The following is a 22,879-nucleotide window of genomic DNA, read 5'->3' as shown; positions in this document are numbered from 1 at the left end:
ACTGTTTAAAGAGGGAAAAATGGAAACAAACTGCACTAAATTTTATATACATTTCATAGTGTAGAAGGTGATTGAGTAAGTGAAAAAAAAAATGCTGGAAGCAGATAGAAACATGGAAATCAGTAATGTATGGCTAAATCAGTGATATGCATGGTATATATGACAATTCTTATATTCTGATTTGTTAAAAATATCTTTGAACTCCATGTGCTCCATTTTATAAAGTTGTAATTTGTTTGGGAATTCTATACGGTATATTAGTTAGTGAGGCTGATTGCCGTACCGATGGGCCTAGGTTTGAATACCAAAGAAGCATGGATGTTTTGTAAGCCTATAGTGCCGGTGCAGCAAGGGGGTACTCTAAATACATGGTGAATCTCTTCAGAAATTGTTGGTAGGGAAAGAATGGTGGGACATGTTCAGACTGCCGATGGGATGTTCTTCCTCAAAATTGGGGCAGAACTGCACATTTAGTGAGGCAAGACAAGAACATTTATGCCAAATAATGCTTCAATCAAAAATAAAGTTGAAAGGCTTCAGTAGATGTTATGTGATATTATTAATTATCATTTATGATATATTTTATTAAAAACATGATTTGAATGTATTCATATAATATTTAACTAAATATTTTAAAAACCCTTTCTTCAGGATCCATCAAAAGTTCCTTCGTGGCTGAATGTCAGCAGCTCCCTCATTCCAGATTTTGTATCAGCTAATCCCAAGGTATTGCATTTTACATTTCGTGCTTACAATTTGTATTCGGTTTTGCAATATGCAGTTGATATGAATAACACAATGTAGTGAACATGTAATGTTTTTGCTGAGGAATTCTCAATTTATATTGAACTGTAGCATTATTTTATTTTTTGACTTTTAGCTTAATTGAAAGTTTTTAGAAAGTTAGATTTCTTATGTTAATTGACTTAAATAATAATATCTTAAAAAGGAAAATACGGTAGAACCTCTATTATTTGAGATATTGGGACTAGTAATCTCACATGATTACAAACTCAATTGATAAAAATTAAACATTAAATCACACCCATTTTTCTTTTGACAATATTTTCTGAAATTGTTTATTTGAAATTCTAAAAATCAATGTGCCAGTACAACTATTAATATTTTAACAAACTCTTTTATTACTAGATATATTTTTTTCATATAATTTACAAATATTTCATATCAGATTCTCTTTTATGGCAAAAATATTCATGAAAAAGCTGGAATAAATAAACTTTATCAATGTTAACGTAAATTTTGAAACTTTGCCAAATTTCTTCTATGTATTTTTATGAAGTAAGTTTTTAAAACATATATTAAACTTTTTTGTGGTGACTTTATTAGCTACTACACAATCAGGAATTTTTTTTTATCAATGCAAAATCCAAAAGAGAACTATCAGGGCATTGCTTTAAATAATATTTAAAGCACTCTTGATGCTTTGCTTGAGGCTTGAGTGCCTGTTAGTGGTCAAGTGAAAACAGTTGAATATTGGTAATTTCTGGGCTTTAACTTCTGGTAAATGGGTTGGCTGCATGTAACGTTTTATGGTTTCTATGTGTGTAAAGCATATATAAGCCAGTTTTCTTTAAAATTTTTTCAATAAAGGCATTCTTCCCTTTAGGCAAAGAGCCCTCATGCACTTTGCGATAATAAAAATACTTGTAAGTCAAGACTTCAGCATGGCTAGCTGCCACTTTTTAATTTCAATATCATTTTCAGCATCACTGACATTTTTATTTTTCTCCAGATCTATACTGCAAGTATTTTTCCTATTGCTAAAAACTTGAGAATTTGGTTCTGTGTTTCCTATATTTATCCATTCCAAAATATCATCCTTTTATGCTTTGAAGCATGTCTACAAATTAATGTCAGTCAACATTGCTTTCATTTTTAAAATATATAAACCATATTTTTTATTCTAATGCACAAATGGAAGACTGTTAAATAATGTACTGCTGATAAGAAAGGCCTAAAGATTTTGATGCACCTATATCAATGTTACTATATTTCCAAATTATTTCTTTAAATTGATTGTTGGCTTGATTAGTAGTCCTCTATCCATAGAGATCTGGTTAACAGAGGTTTTATTGTATTTAATTTTCAGAATTAAAAAAAAATAATAATAATCATGATATTTAATGAAAATTTTGTAAAATATGCATTGGAACCAAAAATATGTCATTTTTATATAATTATGCGAGAAAAAATTAAATCCAAATTATTTTGAATTTTAAAACAAAACTCCTATATTGTGGTTTTTTTGTTCTTTCCTAGAAGTTCAAGTAAGTAGTAAACCAATTATAGTTAATTTGCATATTTAAGAGTAATATTTACTAATAATGTTAACTAAATTAAGTGACCAGATCGTTGCTGAAAGCTCAGAATCTCAATATTCATTTTAATCATGTTTTCACAGCATTTCTTTCATTTTAACACTTTATCAATAGATCTATAGAGTAGAGAAGAATGTTCAGTTAACTCATTTAATGCATCATCAAAGCAATGCTGAATTTGATGCAAAATTAATATTATCTGTTGATCTGAAGTGAATTTATTGCTGAAATTGCATGCTTTACCTTTATGGCCCCAAATTAATGAAACTTTGAGCATTAAAGTTGTATATATATTTTTGGTAATTATTTTTCTTATTGCATTATGTTTCATTTTTTGTCTGTAAAAAAAGATTCTCTTAGTTAAAGTTAGCCCCTTAGTTTTATAAAAGTTTATAAAGTGCTATTTTCAGTATTCTGGTTCTTTTATGCATTGCTTCTCTTTGTAAAATCCTATAAAAATTTGTTAAGTACTATTCAATATTCTGATTTCCTTATTATGGTATTTTTAGAAGTCTCCAGTTTGGGAAATAACTGGTGATGAATTTTCCAAAGCAGAAGTTCATACTGCTAATGGAATTTCTATCCGCTTCCCTCGAGTTACCCGCATAAGGAATGATAAAACATGGGAAACTGCAACTAGTCTACAAGAACTGGAGGTATGTTTTGATATTTCTTTCATATGAAAGGTATCCTCACTGGCTTACGAATAAATTTTGCATTTTTGATCTCAAACTTTAAAAAAATAAGAAAATTTCTAAAATAAATTAAAATAGTCTGTTTTAAATTATGATCTGCCTAAGAATTAATATTAAATCAAAATAAAAAAATTTTCTGTTAAAGTATGATTTATGAATGAATTTTTATTTTCTTCCTTAGCGTTGCGAAAGTTTATTCTAGTATTTTTGATGGAATGCCATGGCTGCCAACTCTCCCAATTTTCTGCTAAATCATCAGATCTCCCAGTTTTTAATTTTTAGCTTTGCTAAGGAAAGTGTTTTTGAGCAACAAATGAAATTTACTGATTTAATGAAATTTAAGTTGTACAAGTTTTACCCCACAAACCTTAGTGATTTTCAGCATAATTTTTCTTATTAAATTTTATTTGACTTAATTGTTTTAAACCACTGCAGACATTTGCTGAAATTTATATGATTAATCAACTAATGTTCAATCAGTTAACATTTGTATTTAATTTGTCTTATGCCAGTGTTACTATGTTTGTTTGCACAGTAGTGTTTATATTACCTATTCATTTTAGTTTCATCATGTTTAAAAGTACTTTGATAATTTAAAGCTTTTCTTCCCTACTCAGCATTTTTTCAATATAAAAGTTTAAAAAAAAATATAAAGTTAGCAAAAGATTATAAATATATGAGACTTAGAATATTTAGTTAAATATTAATATATTTTACATCATAATTATAAATAGATGAATAACCTGAATCATGCATTATGAAGCAAATTTTAACATTTCTTTTGAAATGGTACCATTGTGCAGCACAAAAGCCTCCTTGAAACTCCCAGTTTTTCATGTGAGAATTTCCTCAGTTTTCATATCAAAGTTGGCAGCTCTGGCATCTTATTTATGTATTGCTGGCCCCAAGTAAAAATCATGGATTTGCAGTTTTTGCTATATCTAAGTTAATGCAATCTTTAGATGATTTTTCAGTATTTTATACTGCACTAAAAGAGCAAGATAAAAACTAAAATTCATATCAAAGAGCTTATCCTGAGTCCTGACATTAGTCACATGAGCAGGTTTCATAAAAATATGTATAGGTGCATTTGTGCTGTGATATGTCATTCATATCTGTCAGTGTCACTAAGTGCTAAGGAGTGATAATATATCCAAATTCATTTTAATTTTAATCAAGGGTATATAATCCCTAGGGAGTGTTTGTTATCCAAGGGTCACATATTCCTCTTTTCCTGACCCATATTGGATTACAGCATCTTGTATATTTTTATGAAAGAAAAAGAATTAATTTTTCTGACAATCATAAAAGCAGAAAATTTTGTGATTTAAATTCCATCTCTTTATATTGGATTGAAAATTGTGCAGAAATCTTGTCTCAGTGATGCAAAATTAATTGGTAAATATTCCCCCTTTATTAGCAATTTCATTATTCTTTTCAATTTATTTTATATTATAAAATATTCAAGCTGTACAGTACATGGTGTTCTACAACATGGGCAAAATATTTTACTGAGTGAAAATAACACCGTGAAATCTTCAGTTTTAATATCTCCACAATAAAGCTATATGCCAAGAAAATTATATATAGCTTTGGTTTCACAATAATGTTATATATTAATCAAGTATCTCTTATTTGAATATTAATTATTCTTTGATATGGAATGGATATAATGACATTCAGCTCAAAAGCCTTTTCCTGCTGTCTAAAACAATTCTCAGTTAGAGCCTGCTGTTTTTGCCTGACACAGAATTTTTTTGTGGAAATAACAGAAGGAGGAGACACATTTGTGTCTGTAAAATTCAGGAAGCATGTTGATACTTCCTGAATTTTAAGATGATATCCTGATATAAAACTTCAGTAATGAAAATTTCTGCTGCAGTTTGAATGGCAGGGAAAGGGAAAGGACTTGTGACTTAAGTTTCAAATCAGGAAGCTGGAAAGGACTTGTGACTTAAGTTTCAAATCAGGAAGCTGGAAAGGACTTGTGACTTAAGTTTCAAATCAGGAAGCTGGGGGACCTGGAATAACACTCAGCCAACAGTTGAGAAGCAGTTTGGATCACTGTTTTAAATACCTAGTTTTGTGAAAGATTTGATTTCAAAATTCAAAACAGGATCATTTCATACAGAGTATAGACCATAAGATATAGAGTTTAAAACTACCATATTCATCTTCAGTTTCCCCGAGAGTTCAACCACTACAAGTCCAATTTTGCTAAGGAGTTCTTGCATTTTGGCAGCTGTCATTTATGGGTTTGACGGTGAAATAATTAACTTTTCTAAGAACAAGGAGAGTAAGTATAATGAATAGTTCCACCATAGTTTTTTCTATCTTTCTTTTTTTTTAACTGTTTCTGGTTTTAACACTATTTATTTTTAAAGGTTTGGAAGTTTAGTCTCTTAGAACCAGTAAACCTTTTCCTTTCATAAAAGTGTCATGTTTTCTATGTATATGCTCAGTGGGCACATGTCCTCAGAAATCTGTGATGACCTTCAAATTTCGACACATTGCCCTTTATGTATAGGTATATGTCCATAAAGTCATCCTTCCCTTTAGGCAGATAACCCTCAAGGCTTTGCCATAATCATATACACACATATTTGTCTTATATCCTAAGTTATTAAATCAAATACTATGAAAGCAAGTAATGAAATTTACATATCCAAAGCTTCTTGATAGTGTTGTGAAAATCTGAAGGAATTATAAAAAAATGGAAGAATAAAACAGTTCTAAGATAAATATTAAAGAAATTAACTACATTATTTATTTGAAAATATAATTTCCTTTTTTTTTGTTGTGTATTTGTTTGGCATTCATGACTTTGAGAATTATACACACTTTTAATATGAAGGAATGTGTAGCATTATAAAATTCTGTAATCTTAAAATGATTTTAATTAATTTCTTTTTCATTTCATTTTAATTAATTTAAAAATTTAATTAATTTCATTTAATTTTAATTAATTTAAAAATCTAATAAATATTTGCATAGCATTTGATTTTTAGAAGCATCTGCTGCTAAAATCTTTTACTTTTTTAAATCCCCCTCTTTTTTTTTATTTTCTAACTATCCACACCTGCACCAAAAAGTAATAAAAATATTCATGAGTGAAAGCAATATATCACTAAATTAGTTATGTGATGGTCTGTAATGTTGGCAAAAAGTATAGCATGGGAACCCTGGTATGCACATAGCACATGTTTGCTTTTTTCAGTATGCAATGACAAAGTTGATAGATGCCGAGTTTATGCAATTTTCTGATTTTGTTTTTCTTTTAATGCAAAATCAGATCACTTTGAGGAGACTAAGAGAAAGAGGTGGATTTCTCGAATATTTTTTTTCTTTTTTCATTTTATTGCTCTTATATGGAATTCTTAGTATGCCACCATTTTTAATGTGGCACACCTTAGCAAAAAGGTAATTGTCAGTGAGTTTATTAATGCTCTCTTAAAATCAGCAATGAAATTGTGACTTTTAGGTAGAAGAAGCACATATAGTCAGAAAGTACCCTTCTTTTAACTCTTGAAACATAAAATTTTTCTTTTTAGGAAATATATGCTGCATCTAAAGAAACAACTGATTTGATTGGTTTGGTGACGATGAAGAAGAATAAGAGTGATGATGATGATGATGATAATGATGGTACAAAAAATGGAACGACTTATATATGTGATAAAAGCAGTAGTTCTTCAAGTCAGGTAATTACGCATAATTGTTTTTCTCTTAAAGGTTTAATGCTTATAATAATATAAAAGGTGTTGCTTCTGATCTTATATTTAAAAGCTATTATAAGCTTATTTGAACTTTTCAAGTTTTTAAACTGAAACAATTTAAACAGTCTTTTGTTTTATGCCTGAAAATCTTTTTTATGTGAATTCTAGTATATCTTATACATAATATATTTTTAAATATGTTGGATTAAATTATTATTATGTTCTGTCAATGGATTTTGTATCCTGACAAAATGAAAAATATTGCCCAATTTTACTGGATTTTTTTTTTTTTTTTCATATTAAAATCATGTAAATGGTAATACATACACTTTTTTATAATCCTCCACAAAAGCTATTTCTTTATGTGGAGATATCTCTCTGCCACATAAATCTTATCCCCTATGCAGCATTGTTAACAGTGAATCATATTTATTTATTTGTCTTTCCAGGAGCGATGCTAATAAAATTCAAATCTGATTTGCAGATAACCCCCAGTGGCTTATGTACCTAATTTATAATCCTAGAAATCAGCCATGGAATGTATTCACTTTTATTTTTATTTGTATTATAATATGAGGAAGTAATGCCATTTGTCTTATAAGTGGTAAGTCACTGAATACTGGTAGTTCAGTCCGAGGTTCGAATTCTGCAAACGGGCTAGCTGCATGGGCGTTTTTGTTTTTCCCCATGTGTAATGTGTATATGAGCCAGTTTTCCTTAGAAAATCCTCCATAAAGGTCATCCTTCCCTTTAGGCAGATAACCCTCAAGGCTTTGCCATAATCATATACACACATATTTGTCTTATATCCTAAGTTATTAAATCAAATACTATGAAAGCAAGTAATGAAATTTACCTATCCGAAGCTTCTTGATAGTGTTGTGAAAATCTGAAGGAATTATAAAAAATGGAAGAATGAAACAGTTCTAAGATAAATAAAGAAATTAACTACATTATTTATTTGAAAATATAATTTCCTTTTTTTTTTTTTTTTTTGTTGTTGTGTATTTATTTCAAAGTTTGATAAGGTCTCATAAACAAATGTTTTGATAAATGATATTTCAGAATGAGAAGAGAGAGTTTAATTATTGTATTACATAGAGTAATTACACTGTTTAAGTTAATTACTGTTAATTAATTTACATAAACACTGTTAACCACACATATGAACACCATCTAAACTGTAACTAATTATACACTGAATTAGAGATAGCAAGTTAATAATGATTTGGGCCTCCTTTGGCCTTGATAATAGCTGCCACTCGATGAGGTATAGATTCAATAAGCTTGCAGAAGTATTCTACGGGAATCTCTTGTCAAACATCGTATAGAACTGTGGAAGGGTTGAATTCAGGAAGGGTTGGTAGTGTTATGTGATGTGGTTTTACGCCTTTCTCCAAAACAACTGAAAGGAACTCAGTGGGATTTAAATCAGAGATTTTAGGTAGCCAGTTCATGACAGAGAAATCAGAGGAATGGTCATCGAACCCGACAGTAGCCAACTGGGATCTGTGAGAGATGCAGTAAACTTTCTGGAATATTTCATTTCCACGGGATTGACAGGACGACATAAATGGATGAAGGTGATCGCTCAGTAACTCTACATACCAAATCATTTTGAGGGAGATTGGTAAATGTACCAAAGATTGCAAACTCTGTTAAGAGAAAACACTCCAGGTTATGACCAAGTCTCTATGGCCTTGTACAGTTTCAACCTAGCGTGTGCAGGATCCTTGGCTTCATCATGCCATTACCTCAGCTTCCCGTTGGTGTGTAGTAGTCAGAATCGATACTCATCACTCCATGCTATTCGTTTGCAGTTCTTTAGAGTCCATTATCTGTGTCTTTAGCCTTGGCAAGACTTGCAGCTCGATGGCATGCATTGAGCAATGGTACTCTCATGGGTCCATGGCTCCCGAAGCCCATATGTTGAAGCAAGCATTGCACAATCCTTTCACTGACTATATGACTGGCTCCCTAATTGAGCTGGCTGATTTCAATTTAGTGATTTTAATATAGTCCTGCATCCACTATATTGATATGTTTCATAACAGATAGATAACAGCGCATTGTTAACTTTATCTTTCCTTTGTCTTTGAGCCACAGTTAACAGTAGTATTAATCCTTTGTTGCATACAAATGATCTAGAGAAGTTAAACGAAAATGTTTGCATTTTTTCTACTTAAAATAACCTTAGTAATAATAAAAAAAATGAATTTTATTCAAATTTCGTTTTAAATAATTGTTCACTACAATAGACAGCATGCGTATACGTACATGCATACAAGTCTCTTCCCAACGATTTAGGGTCATTGTATTTGAAATCATTTCCTGCCTTGTTTGCAGTGATCATTACCGTCTTCTAAATGGTAAATCTACAACTGACATGTACATACAGATCCCTTAAAATACCTTAATTTCATCGATTGTCATTGAATTCATTTCGCTACGATTTTGTAACTGTATCGGTATTGTATTGGATTTATACTGAATTGGTATCATGTATTTGTATTGGATTCAAATGTCAAATGTTCTAGAAATTCCTTGTTAAACATAAACATGTCCAGTGGTGTTTCGGCTTGATAAGCAGTGCATTTGGGTTTCAATTCACTCTTTTCGGTAGATCTTTATCTACCCACTCCACAATTTTCTCAAACTGACATTTAAAATAAAATGTCTAAAATTACTAATTATGAATAGAAAAAGGCAGTATAAGAAAATGTAAGCAATATTATATAATGTTTACTATGAGAAATTGTACTAACTTGGAAACAGAAGTAGCAGCCATTTTCCAAATAGCAATGCTTTACTTAGTGATGCTATACAGCCATCTATGATCGACAGTTGAAAGTCCTAATAATATAGAATGAATAAACACAGGAATGGAATCTGTAAAGGCATTTACAGAAGAATAAACAAATTTAAACTTTTGTCCACTAGAGTAGACATGATGGAACAAAGGGTTAATTAAATTCTGAAGGGAAGGTAATAAATGATGATGAAGATCATCATTCTTAGAATTAATGCAAAATAAAATAACTAGTCACCTACATTTTTGTTTCATAAAATTTATCCTAAACTCTAATAAATGTTGTATGTCTGAAGAGCCTTGTTTTCGAGTAAAAATATTATCTTCAGAAAATAAATTTTACATTTGATGAAATTTTGTGCAGTAGATACTTTTCCTTTCAATGGTAAAGGCCCAAATTATCTAGATTTGATGATTTCAGTGTGATATGAGTAACAAAAATATGTTTTAATTTATTCTAATTTTCTTCTGGTTTTTATTTAAGATTTTAATCCGGCAGCCTTGTTTAGCTTATCATTTCCGAAGCATCCTGTCAAATATCTCTCCCATTCTTCTTGTATCTAAAGGATGTGAGAAGTTACTTTCTTATAGAATATTTCTTATAATTTGAAACTTCTGCAACTGGAAACACTTTCTGTGACTGAGGGTACAGGATTATGATGTGTTATTGAGCACAACAACAAAATTATTGATCACTTGATCTGCAGAATTCTATATTAGTTGCATATAATCCTGGCTGTTTGAATTTTGTGTTAAATTGCAGCATTTCATACAAAAAGTTTCGAATCATGTGCTTTAGATTATTTTAAATTATGAATCTATTGTATTATGTGTGTGTGTGTATTTAGATGTAATAAAAAAGATGAACTTCCTAATTGTGATAAAAAAGAGGCAAAAATGTAGCAGTGCTGTTTAGCATAGAATGTAGATCCATATTTAAGAGGGAAGCCAGGCAGTTGAGACAGTTTAAATTCCATTTTTATTTAAATTGACATTTGTGGCCACAATTTGCTTGGTACAGTAATCCTAATGGTTTGATTTAGAAATGGTGCAATCCAGGGAAGTTATTGCAATTTTTGGAATAAAGAGGGAAAATTAAGGGGTTACCATTAGTTTAAATTATAATTTTCATTTACACATTTTTTACCTTGCATATATATCTATTAAAATCAAATATTGAAATTTAGTGCAAAGTTAGATTGACTTACTGAGGTGCTGAGACTTTCCTATGAGCCATAATTGCCTGATAATTGATAAGCTAGCATTAAAAATCCAACAAAAGATTATAATAAGGACAGAACATCGTTAGTTTCCTATTTTATGTTGTTTAAACATAAAATAAAATATAAAACAATTTCTGTATTTCTCTCCATCTTGCATTTTTTATAGTGGTAGAACTGATTAGCTTGAATTACTCACAACAGCTACTTAAATTATTAAAAGGAATGTAATATTTTAGTGTAATTTAAAAAGATGGTTTCCTCCCTTCCAACTTAGATAACATTTTTTATTTAATATTCAAGCAAAAACAAATAATTCCAGTAAATTGGCCTTCTCTTGCACAAATTCTTATGGAATTTCATGCAGAAAACAAAATCTAGAATAAATTGTCAATTGACTGTATTTTTATCCTATCTTAAAAGTGGTTAATTTCAGTACATATAACAACCAACTGAAGATATGCGTTGATGCAAGACATTGTACAGTATGTTTTGTTTAATTAGTATTTACACTGCTCATTAAAACTAACAGATAATTTGAAAAGGTTAATCCTCTGAGTTAATGTTTTCACCCTGTATCTAATGGTGTTATTATTTATGTCAGTCGTCTGAAATTAAATCCTAAACTGGAGTGCTGCACATAGGTTATTTCATGAAATATTATGCTAGTGTTGCACAGTGAACACATATTAGAATTTGAGAGTGTAGTGTTGTTTAATGTGGTTTATGATAGTGATTAGCATTAATTAGTTTTGGCTGAAAAGTTTCACTTAACTGAAGGGCAAAAGTGGTGGTAAATTCATAGACGTGTAGGGGGGAGACAAACACAAATGGAGGTTGCCCAAAATCTGAATATCCTTCAAAGTGTCATAGAGAGAGCTTGGAGCCACTTTTTAAGTAGACTTTGTTTAAAGAAACTGTAAAAGAGCTACTAAAGAACTGGTTTTAGACATTCAGGATGCAACAGAAAGTAAAGTCAACCATTTCACTGCTGCACAAAGGCTTAACAAGGTTAGATTTTGTGTAAGGAAATTGATGAGTTGTTGTTCATTCACCTGATTTTCAAAGGGAATGTTTGATGTTGTGCCATTGTCATGTTCAGTAGAGCCAAGAGGAGTGAGCTTGTGTACTAAGTTCAGATATAGCCTGATTTATAATTCTGGATAAACTATGATCTGGAGAGAGCAAAGAGCATATAATTTGCCTTCCCTTATTCATGAAAGATCCCATTTCCATAGAAGTGATTTCATGGTTTGGAAGGAAATTGTCAGGTATGACCACACCAAGTTGCATGATTTTGATGGAGGTTCTGTAACCAGTCACAGATCTATATACCATTTCACTGCTGCACAAAGGCTTAACAAGGTTAGATTTTGTATAAGAAAATTGATGGTTTGTTGTCCATTCACCTGATTTTCAAAGGGGATGTTTGATGTTGTGCCGTTGTCATGTTCAGTAGAGCCAAGAGGAGTGAGATTGTGTACTGAGTTCAGATATAGACTGAATTATAATTCTAGATATAATATGATCTGGAGAGAGCAAAGAGCACATAATTTGCCTTCCCTTATTCACGAAAGATCCCATTTCCATAGAAGTGATTTCATGATTTGGAAGGAAACCATCAAATAGTGCATGATTTTGATGGAGGTTCTGTAACCTGTCACAGATATATATATACAAGGTGTTGAAACCAAGGCTGTTTATGTGTGCTGTTGGTCTAGATATTTTGCTAATGAATGACAATGCTTATTTGCATCTAGTTTCAGAATACTTGGAAACTAACTAAAGCTCTTACTTCAATAGGTTGGCCATTTCACTCAAATCTGATTGAGCATGTGAGGGAGGCCTTAGGCCATTGAATTGCAGTGCACAAAATGCCTCCCTAGATCTTCTAGACATGAAAAGTGACATGAAAAGTAGTGGTGCACAGTTCCATGACTTGATCCATGACTTGACTGATAGTTTGATAAATTCTATGAAATCAAGATGTAATGTTTGCTTTTTTGTCAGAAGTAGCTATGCACCATATTAAAGGAAGCTTTGTTGCAAAATAGGGTTGATTATTTTCCATCATTTTCAAATTTCTATAAGTTTTACTTCAATTTCAATATTTGGAGATAATCAAATGGCAGTCATTGATAGCTCATATTAATTAATGCTTTTATACAAATTGTCACTGCGTACATTTCATGAAGATAACAGTTAAGTTTTATTTCTGTCAATATCTTTTAATTTAGATGAGCAGTGTAAAAAACATTTTGGAATACTAAACATGCTTATTTCTAGATAGCTACTGTTTTGTTTTAAAATGACTTTGTTAACACTTTTTTCACCTAGAACAAACCAAGGTCAGATGTAAGAATCCAAAAATACTAATTTCAATACAATTTTCAGCAAAACATTTATCTTACATCATTTTTAAAATACAAGCTATCAGAAAAATATGCATATACTTTTGTATTCTTTAAAAATATAGTAAGTTGACTTTAAATTCTTAATTGAAAGCATTTTATTTAAATTTCTGCACCTAGAGCAAGCTGTTTGTGTTACTTCACTGTTTTATATGACTGGTATTTAATTCATTATTATGCAGCACATTTTTTTTTTAAATTTAGTATATTTTGGATTTAATTTTGTATAATCTTGTCAAATACCCTTTTCCTTGGTTTAAATTGAAATTTTATTCCCATTTTTTTAAATTCTGCAATTAATAATTTGGGCTATAATTTTAAACACTGCAATGCTAAAAATATTTTCTTTGCTAGGTTAAAAATTTTTTTAGTGTATGCTAAAGAATTGTTAGCTTATATTTAATTGTATCTATATGCTTCTACAGAGGCTGTTCACAAATTTGTGGATGATTTTCATTTTAATTACAGATATATTTTACCTAAAATTTTTATGTTTTAAATACTATATTTGATAATCCTTATTCTTCACTATCTTTATACACAATATTTTGCAAGACAATAAAAGCTTCTGTTGTATCGGAAGACATATTTTATCACATTGCTTCTAAAATCTTCTGAAGTCTAAGGCAGTTTGTAGGTCGATATTTGGACAATTCACTATCTAAAAGTCCAAAAGCATAAAAATATATTGTTGACAGATCAGGAGATTTAGTAGGTATATGAGTAAAGGGTCTTGATTCTTGTTTCGTGTTCCTTTTTTTTTTTTTTTTTTTTTTTCTTGAAATTAACAGTAGATTTTGATGTGTTGCTTCTTGCTTTGTTTTAATGCAATTTTACTGATTGATTGCACTGTGCACAAGAAAAAGGTAGCTCATATTTGAAAATTGGTATAAAATATATTTTTATATATAGTTGATGTTAACATTCTTCCACACACTGTTTATTTTTAATTTGCCATTATATGAAATACCAGCAACAATCATAAATCCCTTTAGATTCTTTGAACCATATTTTAAGATATTTTAAATCTGATATATAATATAATCATTAAATCTGATTTTATATTTAAGATATTCTTATCTGTGATGACCCCCCCTCGGGGTGTCGACATAGAGAACTCTGCGAAACTACTGGCTAGGATCTGTACCTAGGCAGTCTCAACCATGGGAGTATACAATTTATGAACTTTGATGGTTCTGAAGGCCCCTGAAACGTCATTCATTGGCTGGCCTGGTGGTCTGACATGTTCTAGAGCAGTGTGGCTCTAGTAGCCCTTGGTTTCGCTGGGTAATGTCCCACTGCAACAAGCAGCCCGAGTGACTGGCAGGTAGCAAATTGACAACCAGTGCCATTTGGACAATATGTCCCAGACGGTATGTCTCTCTCTCCAAGGTGCGAGAGCAGAGGTTGAACCTCTTTGCCTGGTTCTGATGGGTGAGGGAACCTAAAGTACGGTAAAGTCTCGCAGAGCAGGTAAGCCAATATCTTATCTTCTCTGTGATGATAATAAATGGATATTTTTAATAACAGTTGTTAAATACACACAAGATTCATCGTGACAACATTTTTCCATTTTTGTCCAGATAAATGTTTCTCATACATAATTCTGCAGTTTTTTCTGGGTTTGGTGGTATGTCATGGAGAAAGATGATACCCACTATGTTTTTTCGGCTTTTTAAGATTCAAATGAGCATTAATCAATTTGCTTGCAGCTGACACTGAGCATTTCAATGATTCTGGCAGCTGTCCTTTAACTTGGCAGATTTTCTTTTAACATTTAAGATCTTACTTTTGCAAGATTTGAAACATTTCATTTTATCCTTGGATACATATTTGGAAAATTTTTTCCTCACAAAGCTACATTTTGACTTTTTTCCCTTTGTTGTTGACAATATTACCTATCATAGCTTTAGATATAAAAAAACCATGGCTTTCACAATGTTTTTTAATAATTAGGTAGAATAATTTTCTTTGGAAAGAGCACAAACTTAGCCTTCCATTGCTTCTTTAAAAGCCACATTTTGCATGAAAAGAAAATTGTCAAGTAGCAGACGATAATTTATACTTTCAGAAATATAGTTGCAGTTAAAAAAATTTTCCAAGCAGAAGTTTTTTTAAAGGCAAAGCAAAATCATCTAAAAAATGTGCAAACAACTTCTGTATATAGCTTAGCTATTTTTCCAGTAATCATTGCAAAATTTATTTTAACTAGATATCATAGTAATTTAAATTAATGTCATATAAAGCATTTATGGTCACTAGACAAAGATGTATTAAAAATAATGAAAAATGAAATAATTTTGAACAAAATGAGCATGCAAGATATGAATGCTTTTATCAGTATAAACTGATAAAAGCATTCATATCTTGCAATGCAGTAATTGAACAATCGAACAATGCAGTAAGTATAAAGATTTTACAATTGTGCAGCAGAAAATTGATGAGGCAAAATTTTAGGCAAGTTTTATTTTTTGAAATTGCTATTTTTCATAAATTATTTTTTGTTCTTGAAGAAGTATGACATATGTCTAATTGCCGTTGATATTCACATTCCCCAAATCTGTGCCAAACTAAGGTTGCTTTCTGAACCTATTTTAAACATTAATTTATTTGGATCAGTTGTCGAACAATTAAAAAAAGCCTTTATCAAAGCTTTAGAATAATTCTCTCTATCTAATCAATGTTTTTGAAAGCATATATCTGTAGAAATATTGGAAAAGCTTTCTGTTGAAACTGTTTCTCTTTTTAGAATGCATATTACATAATTTGCAAACCGGTAGGCATAAGAATGTAAAAAGGTATTTTGAAAATTGTCAATTTTAAATGATAAAAGTTGTTTTAAATTGTCACTGTGCATAGTCTGTTTAGTAAAGTCATTAGCCATTAGTTATTAGTTATTAGTTTGTTGCTGACATAGTAGTTTAGTAAAGGCATAGTCTGTTTTACTGAACTGGATTGAATGTAATGAGAATGTAGTATGCAATGTTACGTAAACCATAACATCACAGAAGATGTCATAACTAAGCTTTGAATATAAAACCTCATCCTATGGCTATAGAAAATTTGGAAAAGTTGTCAAATTTGCCATTTATTTTGGAATTTTCACGTGTTTTGTCTTTCATTCTGTTTTATCAAAGGGGCTAAACAGTAAACAGTGAGTATTAAATGTAATTAAATGTAACATTTCTTACATGAAAACCTGTATGATCTTAAACACAAAATAAATTTTATAAGATTATAACACAAATTTAAACACGTTTATAACAAAAAAAAAAAATATATGTGAATTTTATCCCAGCCTATAAACAATATTATGTATTTTTTATTCATATAATTATTATATTAGCAATTGTTAGTCTGAACTCTTTGAAAATTGTTTTCTCATTTATGGCATAATAGTTTAAAAGTTCATATTCACTTTATATAGATATATTACCTATTATATTTTTTTATTAGTAATGCTTTTAATTATTGAAAGTTTATAGCTTTATATGTCTTGAAAATTTCATAAACATATTAATTCATATTTTATGTTTCTGATGCTAAAATTTTGGTTATAAATATATGTTTAGACTCCAAGTCCTAAAAATGGGAAAAATAAGAGAAATTGTGAAGTAAGAAGTCCAAGTTCTAAAGAATCTATTTCATTTGTTAAAAAGGTGATTTGATATCAGATCTTTCTACATTACTTCTCACAAAATTATAAATAACATGGATTTCATGCTTAAAATTTATTATAGTTGTAGTGCAAATATAAAAATTAATGAAAACTAATTACATTAAGAATAAAATGTAATTTTACTTAATAGATCATGTTTTATTTATGATGAAACATAACACTAAATTATTTCTCTTCAAATGCAGCTTTTCGAAAGTTGTCTAATATGTTTAATAAAGTATGTTTAGTAAAATGTTGACACTTAAGTGTCTGAAAATATGCTGACTACCATTCTACATGCTATTAAAGTTAGATTCAAATTAAAGGAACTGTTAAATAAATAAATCATTAGTTCTCTTAAATGACATTTGGAATGCGTAATTTTAAAGCCTAATATTTTAATTCATCTCTCTAGATTTTTATTCAAATGCTATTTAATTCAAAAGTTTAATTTTTTTTCTGTAATTCTTTGATTTTCTGTATTAATTTGAGCTTTAAAAAACAGAAAATGTTATTGTTTTTTAGGCAAAATTAAATGTGTATACTAAAGAGCCTGCATGTAAAACAGTATCAGAGAAGGAAGTAAGTTTGTATTATTTATCAATTACTGTATTCATACTATTAAATTACTGATATCTTTTCATTGATATCTTTCTTAATCATTTTTTGCGTATCAATTTTAAGTTGGAATTTTGGCCTTTTTTGGCCTGTTAAAGGAATTAATACTTATTTATTTTTGCATTAGAGTCTTAATTCATCAGCATATTTCTTAAATGTAATTTTTTAAAGAAAAATGACTGTTTTATAACATGAATAAAGGGATATTAATGTGTATGCTAATGATGTAATAAAGGCATCTTAATGAAAAGTATTTTTGTCTGAAAAACAAAATTTAATAATAAAATATCATTTAATTATTTTAAGCAATTTAGAATATCTCTGCATCTTTGCACCTTTTGCAAGGAAAAATGTAAGTATTTATTTTTGGTAAAAGAAACTCTTTTTTTTAAGGGGGTGGTATGAATGTCAATTTTTCTTTGCCAATAATAAAAGATAGCAAAATTCTTCAGACTAAAATCATATGTGAAACAGTAACTTTAAATAATTCATAAATGTTAAAGGAACATGTATGTATGTGTGTGTACATACATGTATATATATATATATATATAAAATGTGTAACAAAGATATCTCAAATGTTTCATAAGTTCAAAGTTTTAACATGGAGAGGAACAGAGAGAGAAAAATTATTACTACAGAGGAAAATATTTGGTAAAAATAAGTTAAAGGCAATTTAAAATTTGTTTCTGGAAGTGCAAAGGGGATAACTATTTAAATTTCTGCTGAAGCATTTTCATGAAATGTAATATACAAATTGACAAAAATAATTAAGAAAAACATTTTTACAGAATTTGAAATAGCTGTTTTATCAACACACATTTTAAATAGGAAGCAAAATAAGTCCTTATTTTATATATCTGTAATAAATAACGTGTATATCTCCATTTAATGATATGAGTATTTATTGACAGTTATTGAAGAAAATTTTCAAAAGACAGATAAACTTAAATTCTGTTCGAATCAAATATTAAGTCAACTTTTGATATACCCTGAAAGTGATATATTTTTTTAAGTTAGCATAAGTAACAACAACAAGAGTGATATATTTTCTAAATCATTAAAGGTAGTTGTCGAAGATATACTATGTAGGCATAGTAAAAAATAATTTGGAGAAAATTATTTTTTTTTTATTTCAAAGATGATTATGGGGTGTCTTTGGCAGTGATACAATAGAATCCTGCAAATTCGACATAGTATGGGCTGAAATGTCACGTGAAAATGTCACGTTTAAAGAACAAAGAGTAGGTTATTCACAACTTATTATATTTTACAGCATATAACTCTAAAGAAAGTTCTAGTGGAGGACAGGACACAGAAAAGTACTATTTATTAAAAGTTTAAAAAAAATCATGTAAAAAATGACAGAGAAACAAAAAAATCTCCATAGCAGATGCATCTTGCTCCTTCATGTAATGGAACATTCTTTCAGTGGTCTTTAGTCCTTCATTGTAAGTCGTCTTAATTTTTTTTCCTTTGACCCCTTTAACGTCATTTATATCATTATTCTCTTTCAACTCTTCTGCACTCGTTTCACCATTTTCTAAAAGTTCACATTTTTCGTCTTGCCCCATCCGTTCTCCAACATAACCATCAGTATCTTATACATCAGCCAAGATATTTTTTTTTCAATAACTTCTTTTCAGTTTGGAATTTTCAGTATGCACACTATTTCAAAATTGTCTGTCTATTATGTATTTTCTCAAAGCTTGTTTTTTTGAATAGGTCAAAAATTTTCTAATTTTCTCCAAGAATAAGCAAACTTGATATGCTCATTTTGATTCCAAGATTCAGGTATTTGCTCCATTTTGTCCAACATGTTTGTTTTCTTTAGTTTATTAATGCACACCCTTCCTCCATGGCTAATAGAGGACATGTAAGAAGTTTGCTGTATTCATTGTATGGAAGAAGTTGTATTCCTTCTTCAATACTTTCAAAATGCCTGTCTATTGGCTGACTTCTGAATTCACATTAGGAGTGAAAATCATGGATTTAATATCTTTGCCTTATATCGGTTCCATATTAGGATAGGATGAGACATGATTCAGAATGAGAAATGTTTCCATTGGTAGATTTTCCAGTTTAAAAAAAATTTTCTGTAACGGATGAGTTTCTTCCAGAATAGTCAATTGTTTTCATGCTTAGCTCCAACAGTTCTGATATGTTCCTATAAAAGAGTGGCTTTGCCCATCTTTAATACTTTTCTCTTTATCCAATCTTTTTAAGATGTCCAGTTTCATTTCCATTATCATTGTGATTTTTTTTCCTCATTCAGCATTTTCATTTGCACAAAAAACATAACAGAGTACTTGTAAGCCTAGATGTAAACTGGGAAACTGACTCAGAGTGAACTGAAAGCTTACCTTACAGCCATAAACCTTCAGGCAAGCTTGCTATCAGCTAGCAACAGAAAAGAATATGATTGGCCACTGCAACCTGGCATTCCTCAGCCATTTCATTAATGACAAGGAGGATGGAGTAAATTGTAATTTCAATGAAAAGAACAAAACTGACTCAGAGTGAACTGAAAGCTTACTTTACAGCCATAAACCTTCAGGCAATCTTGCTATCAGCTAGCAACAGAAAAGAATATGATTGGCCACTGCGACCTGGCATCCTTTAGCCATTTCATTAATGAGAAGGAGATTGGGTAAATTGGAATTTCAATGAAAAGAACAAAACTGCCACCAAATTCATCACACAGTTCCAAGAATTTAGGTCAAAAAGGGAAAGAGACCCAAACTGCAAAAATAGAATATCTTAAATCTTTCAACAGAACTGGAAAATATGTGAGCATTCATCCATATAAGCATGTAATGTAATTAGAATAACACAGTAACTAAGATGTATCAAGAGTTGTTCACTGTATATATAGAAGGCATTAGAAATTATTACAATCTACCTGTTAGTAGATCACCATCTCTCTAGGAGTCCGTCTCGGCACGGTGGAAGGGAGTGGCTAATGTGCCCGCCATCAAACTGAGTGTGGCTTTTCAACATGGGTGGCTTGAGTGGATCTTGCTGGTACATCTAAACATCACACTCACAAAGCTGAACTCAGTAATGTGTACTCTGTCTTGTCTCAGCCATGCTTGTAATAATTGGGTTATCGTATTGGGATAATTGGCATGAGTATTATAGCTGGTGATAGGGCTCCTGATGCTTTGGGACTAGATAACTCCAAATCTATGTTAACAGATCACCATATTATTTCAAAGATAATTTTCTGCTTGTCCAGCAGAAATTATTTAGTAATTTAAAAACAAAAAGTGATAATTTAGTTGTACAAAATGTTGAAATATTGAGAATTGAGTTCGCAGAATTATTTTGTATTTACATTTGCAGATGGCCTCATTCAGAACTCAGTATTGTAAATTTGTATTGTCAAAATTATTTTGTTAAAACAGCCATCTGGTTGGACTTTATTGTTGTCTCTGCATAACATGGACTTTCTCTCCTGAAGAAGATAAAATACTGTGGACATTAAAATATGTAGACATTTTGAGCTGTTACTTCAAATGCTAACAATTCTGAATGCAAGAAAAAAGTTGTCTTTGAAATTTTATGCTCCTTATATCAGCAAGTAATTTTCAACATGACATGTAGAATTTTATCACTGGAACTAAAATAGGGAGTATTAAAAAGTATGTGTTTTTTTTTAATTAATTTATTTTTTTTTTATTTTTTATTTTGCAAGCTTCTTTCATTAATAGCAGTTTTTATTTAACTGCACATTGCTGTTTATGGTACTTTTTCTCATTCTCTAAAATTAAGAAAATAAAATCACTTTCTAATAACAAAGTAATAATGAACAACCTTTCTTCCAAAAATTTTAAGACAAAAAAAAAAAAAAAAAAAAAAAAAAAAAAGAGCTACTTTACTGTCACATTTGGTATCCTTTTCCCTTCTGCAATCAGTGCTGCCAGTACTGTAGACAATACTAGATTCCGAAACAATGCTTGAGCTCTCTTATCATAGACTGTTGAATAGTTTTGATGCTCTTATGTTGGCATCTTTTTAGTACTTTTTTAAACTGGTACCAGAAAAAAATTGTGTGGTGAGACATTGATAAGTACAGGTGATATGGAAATGAAATGATAATATTTTTAGTAAGAAATCATGAGACATTGGAAGCTGTATATATAGTCATGCATTATCATGTTGTCCAGAGGCTTATAAGTAATGATAAATATAACCAAATGTATCACATGTATATTTGAGTACACAGACATTCTCTTTATTTACTGCCCCAAAGCAAAATTGCACTTATTATAGATCACTGATAAGTTTTTAGATGTTACTGTGCTACTACATAGCAACTGAAAATGTATCAAAGTTGCAAAATATTCATTTTGTCTTCAAGTTTTCAGGATGAGATTTATATTTAGAATTTTAGTAATAAATGTATAGATCATTAAAAAATTATAAAACCTATAATTCTAATTTCTAGTTTGAAAATATAAAATAAATATGTATTTGTTTAAAGACATTTATTATTATGAAATTGAATTTTATATTTTATTTTTGAAATTACAAAGTCTGAAGAAGTGTAGTATCTGTTTCTGTCTTATTAAACCCCAAAGGGGCAATTTGCCCAGAAGGGCTATTACTTTCGTTTTGGCATTTTACGTTGTCCGCTATAAAACAGCATTTCATTTTTCAAGTTTTTGCAACCAAATATTAGATCCCTGCATTATATTTAAAGAGATTAAATAATGAAGTATATACATGAATGTATGTATGTTTCTCGCATTGTGAAAAACAAAGGTACCTAGAGACATTAAATTTTGAATAAAATTTTAAATAAATTATAGTCTTCCGCTGGAATATGGGCATCTGGAAGCACAAATTTAGAATTTTTTATTAACAAACTCAACAATTTCAAAGTGAGCAATGGCACCACTGTGTTCAGTGGGGGGAAATTATTTTCAGCATGCAAGACTGTATCAGAAATTCTAAAGATATGCTGTTTTTAAATATTTTGCGATATTGCTGTTTGCTGTTGAATTGAATTTTATGGTTAAAGTGTGAAGAGCATGATATTTAATAAATAAAGGTAACCCACAAAACATTACAAAATGTCCCTTAAAAAAAAAAAAAAAACATAATTTGTTTATATTATAGTTGTAGTTATAGCTGTAGTAGAACAATTAATTTCAAATTGTGTCTATTCCTTCTAAAACTGTAAAATTATGCTTTTTTCTTGAATTCTTCTGAAATTTTCTCATAGTAAAAAATGCTAAATTCATTTATGTGTGCAAATATTATAACTTATCTGTTGAATTTATAGTAGATTTTCACTTTAAGTAGTAGTCTGGAAAGTGTATTGCATTTATGTCCTTCTGTCCCTAACAATGACTATAATCTGTATGAGGACATGTGTATGTAACTACCAGCCTACTACAGCATATCT

General features: G+C 29.9%; 1 protein-coding gene across 3 annotated transcripts in view; it reads left to right on the top strand.

The window, feature by feature from the left end:
• DNAlig3 (DNA ligase 3) overlaps window positions 1-22,879 on the top strand; it is a 224,371-nt gene that overhangs the window by 142,319 nt on the left and 59,173 nt on the right. For all 3 annotated transcript variants that reach the window (XM_085813879.1, XM_035358921.2, XM_035358920.2), the window contains 5 exons: window positions 652-726; window positions 2,849-2,995; window positions 6,586-6,735; window positions 16,763-16,849; window positions 17,374-17,430. In XM_085813879.1, the coding sequence (XP_085670005.1) occupies window positions 652-726; window positions 2,849-2,995; window positions 6,586-6,735; window positions 16,763-16,849; window positions 17,374-17,430 (516 nt within the window). The remainder of the gene's footprint in view (window positions 1-651; window positions 727-2,848; window positions 2,996-6,585; window positions 6,736-16,762; window positions 16,850-17,373; window positions 17,431-22,879) is intronic.

The sequence above is a fragment of the Stegodyphus dumicola genome, chromosome 1 (assembly GCF_044657685.1).
Source record: "Stegodyphus dumicola isolate Sdum_Otavi_A_Nest chromosome 1, ASM4465768v1".
NCBI classification, from domain to species: Eukaryota; Metazoa; Arthropoda; class Arachnida; order Araneae; family Eresidae; genus Stegodyphus; species Stegodyphus dumicola.
The sequence above is the reverse complement of the archived record's forward strand: the minus strand, read 5'-3'. Positions and strand labels throughout refer to the sequence as shown.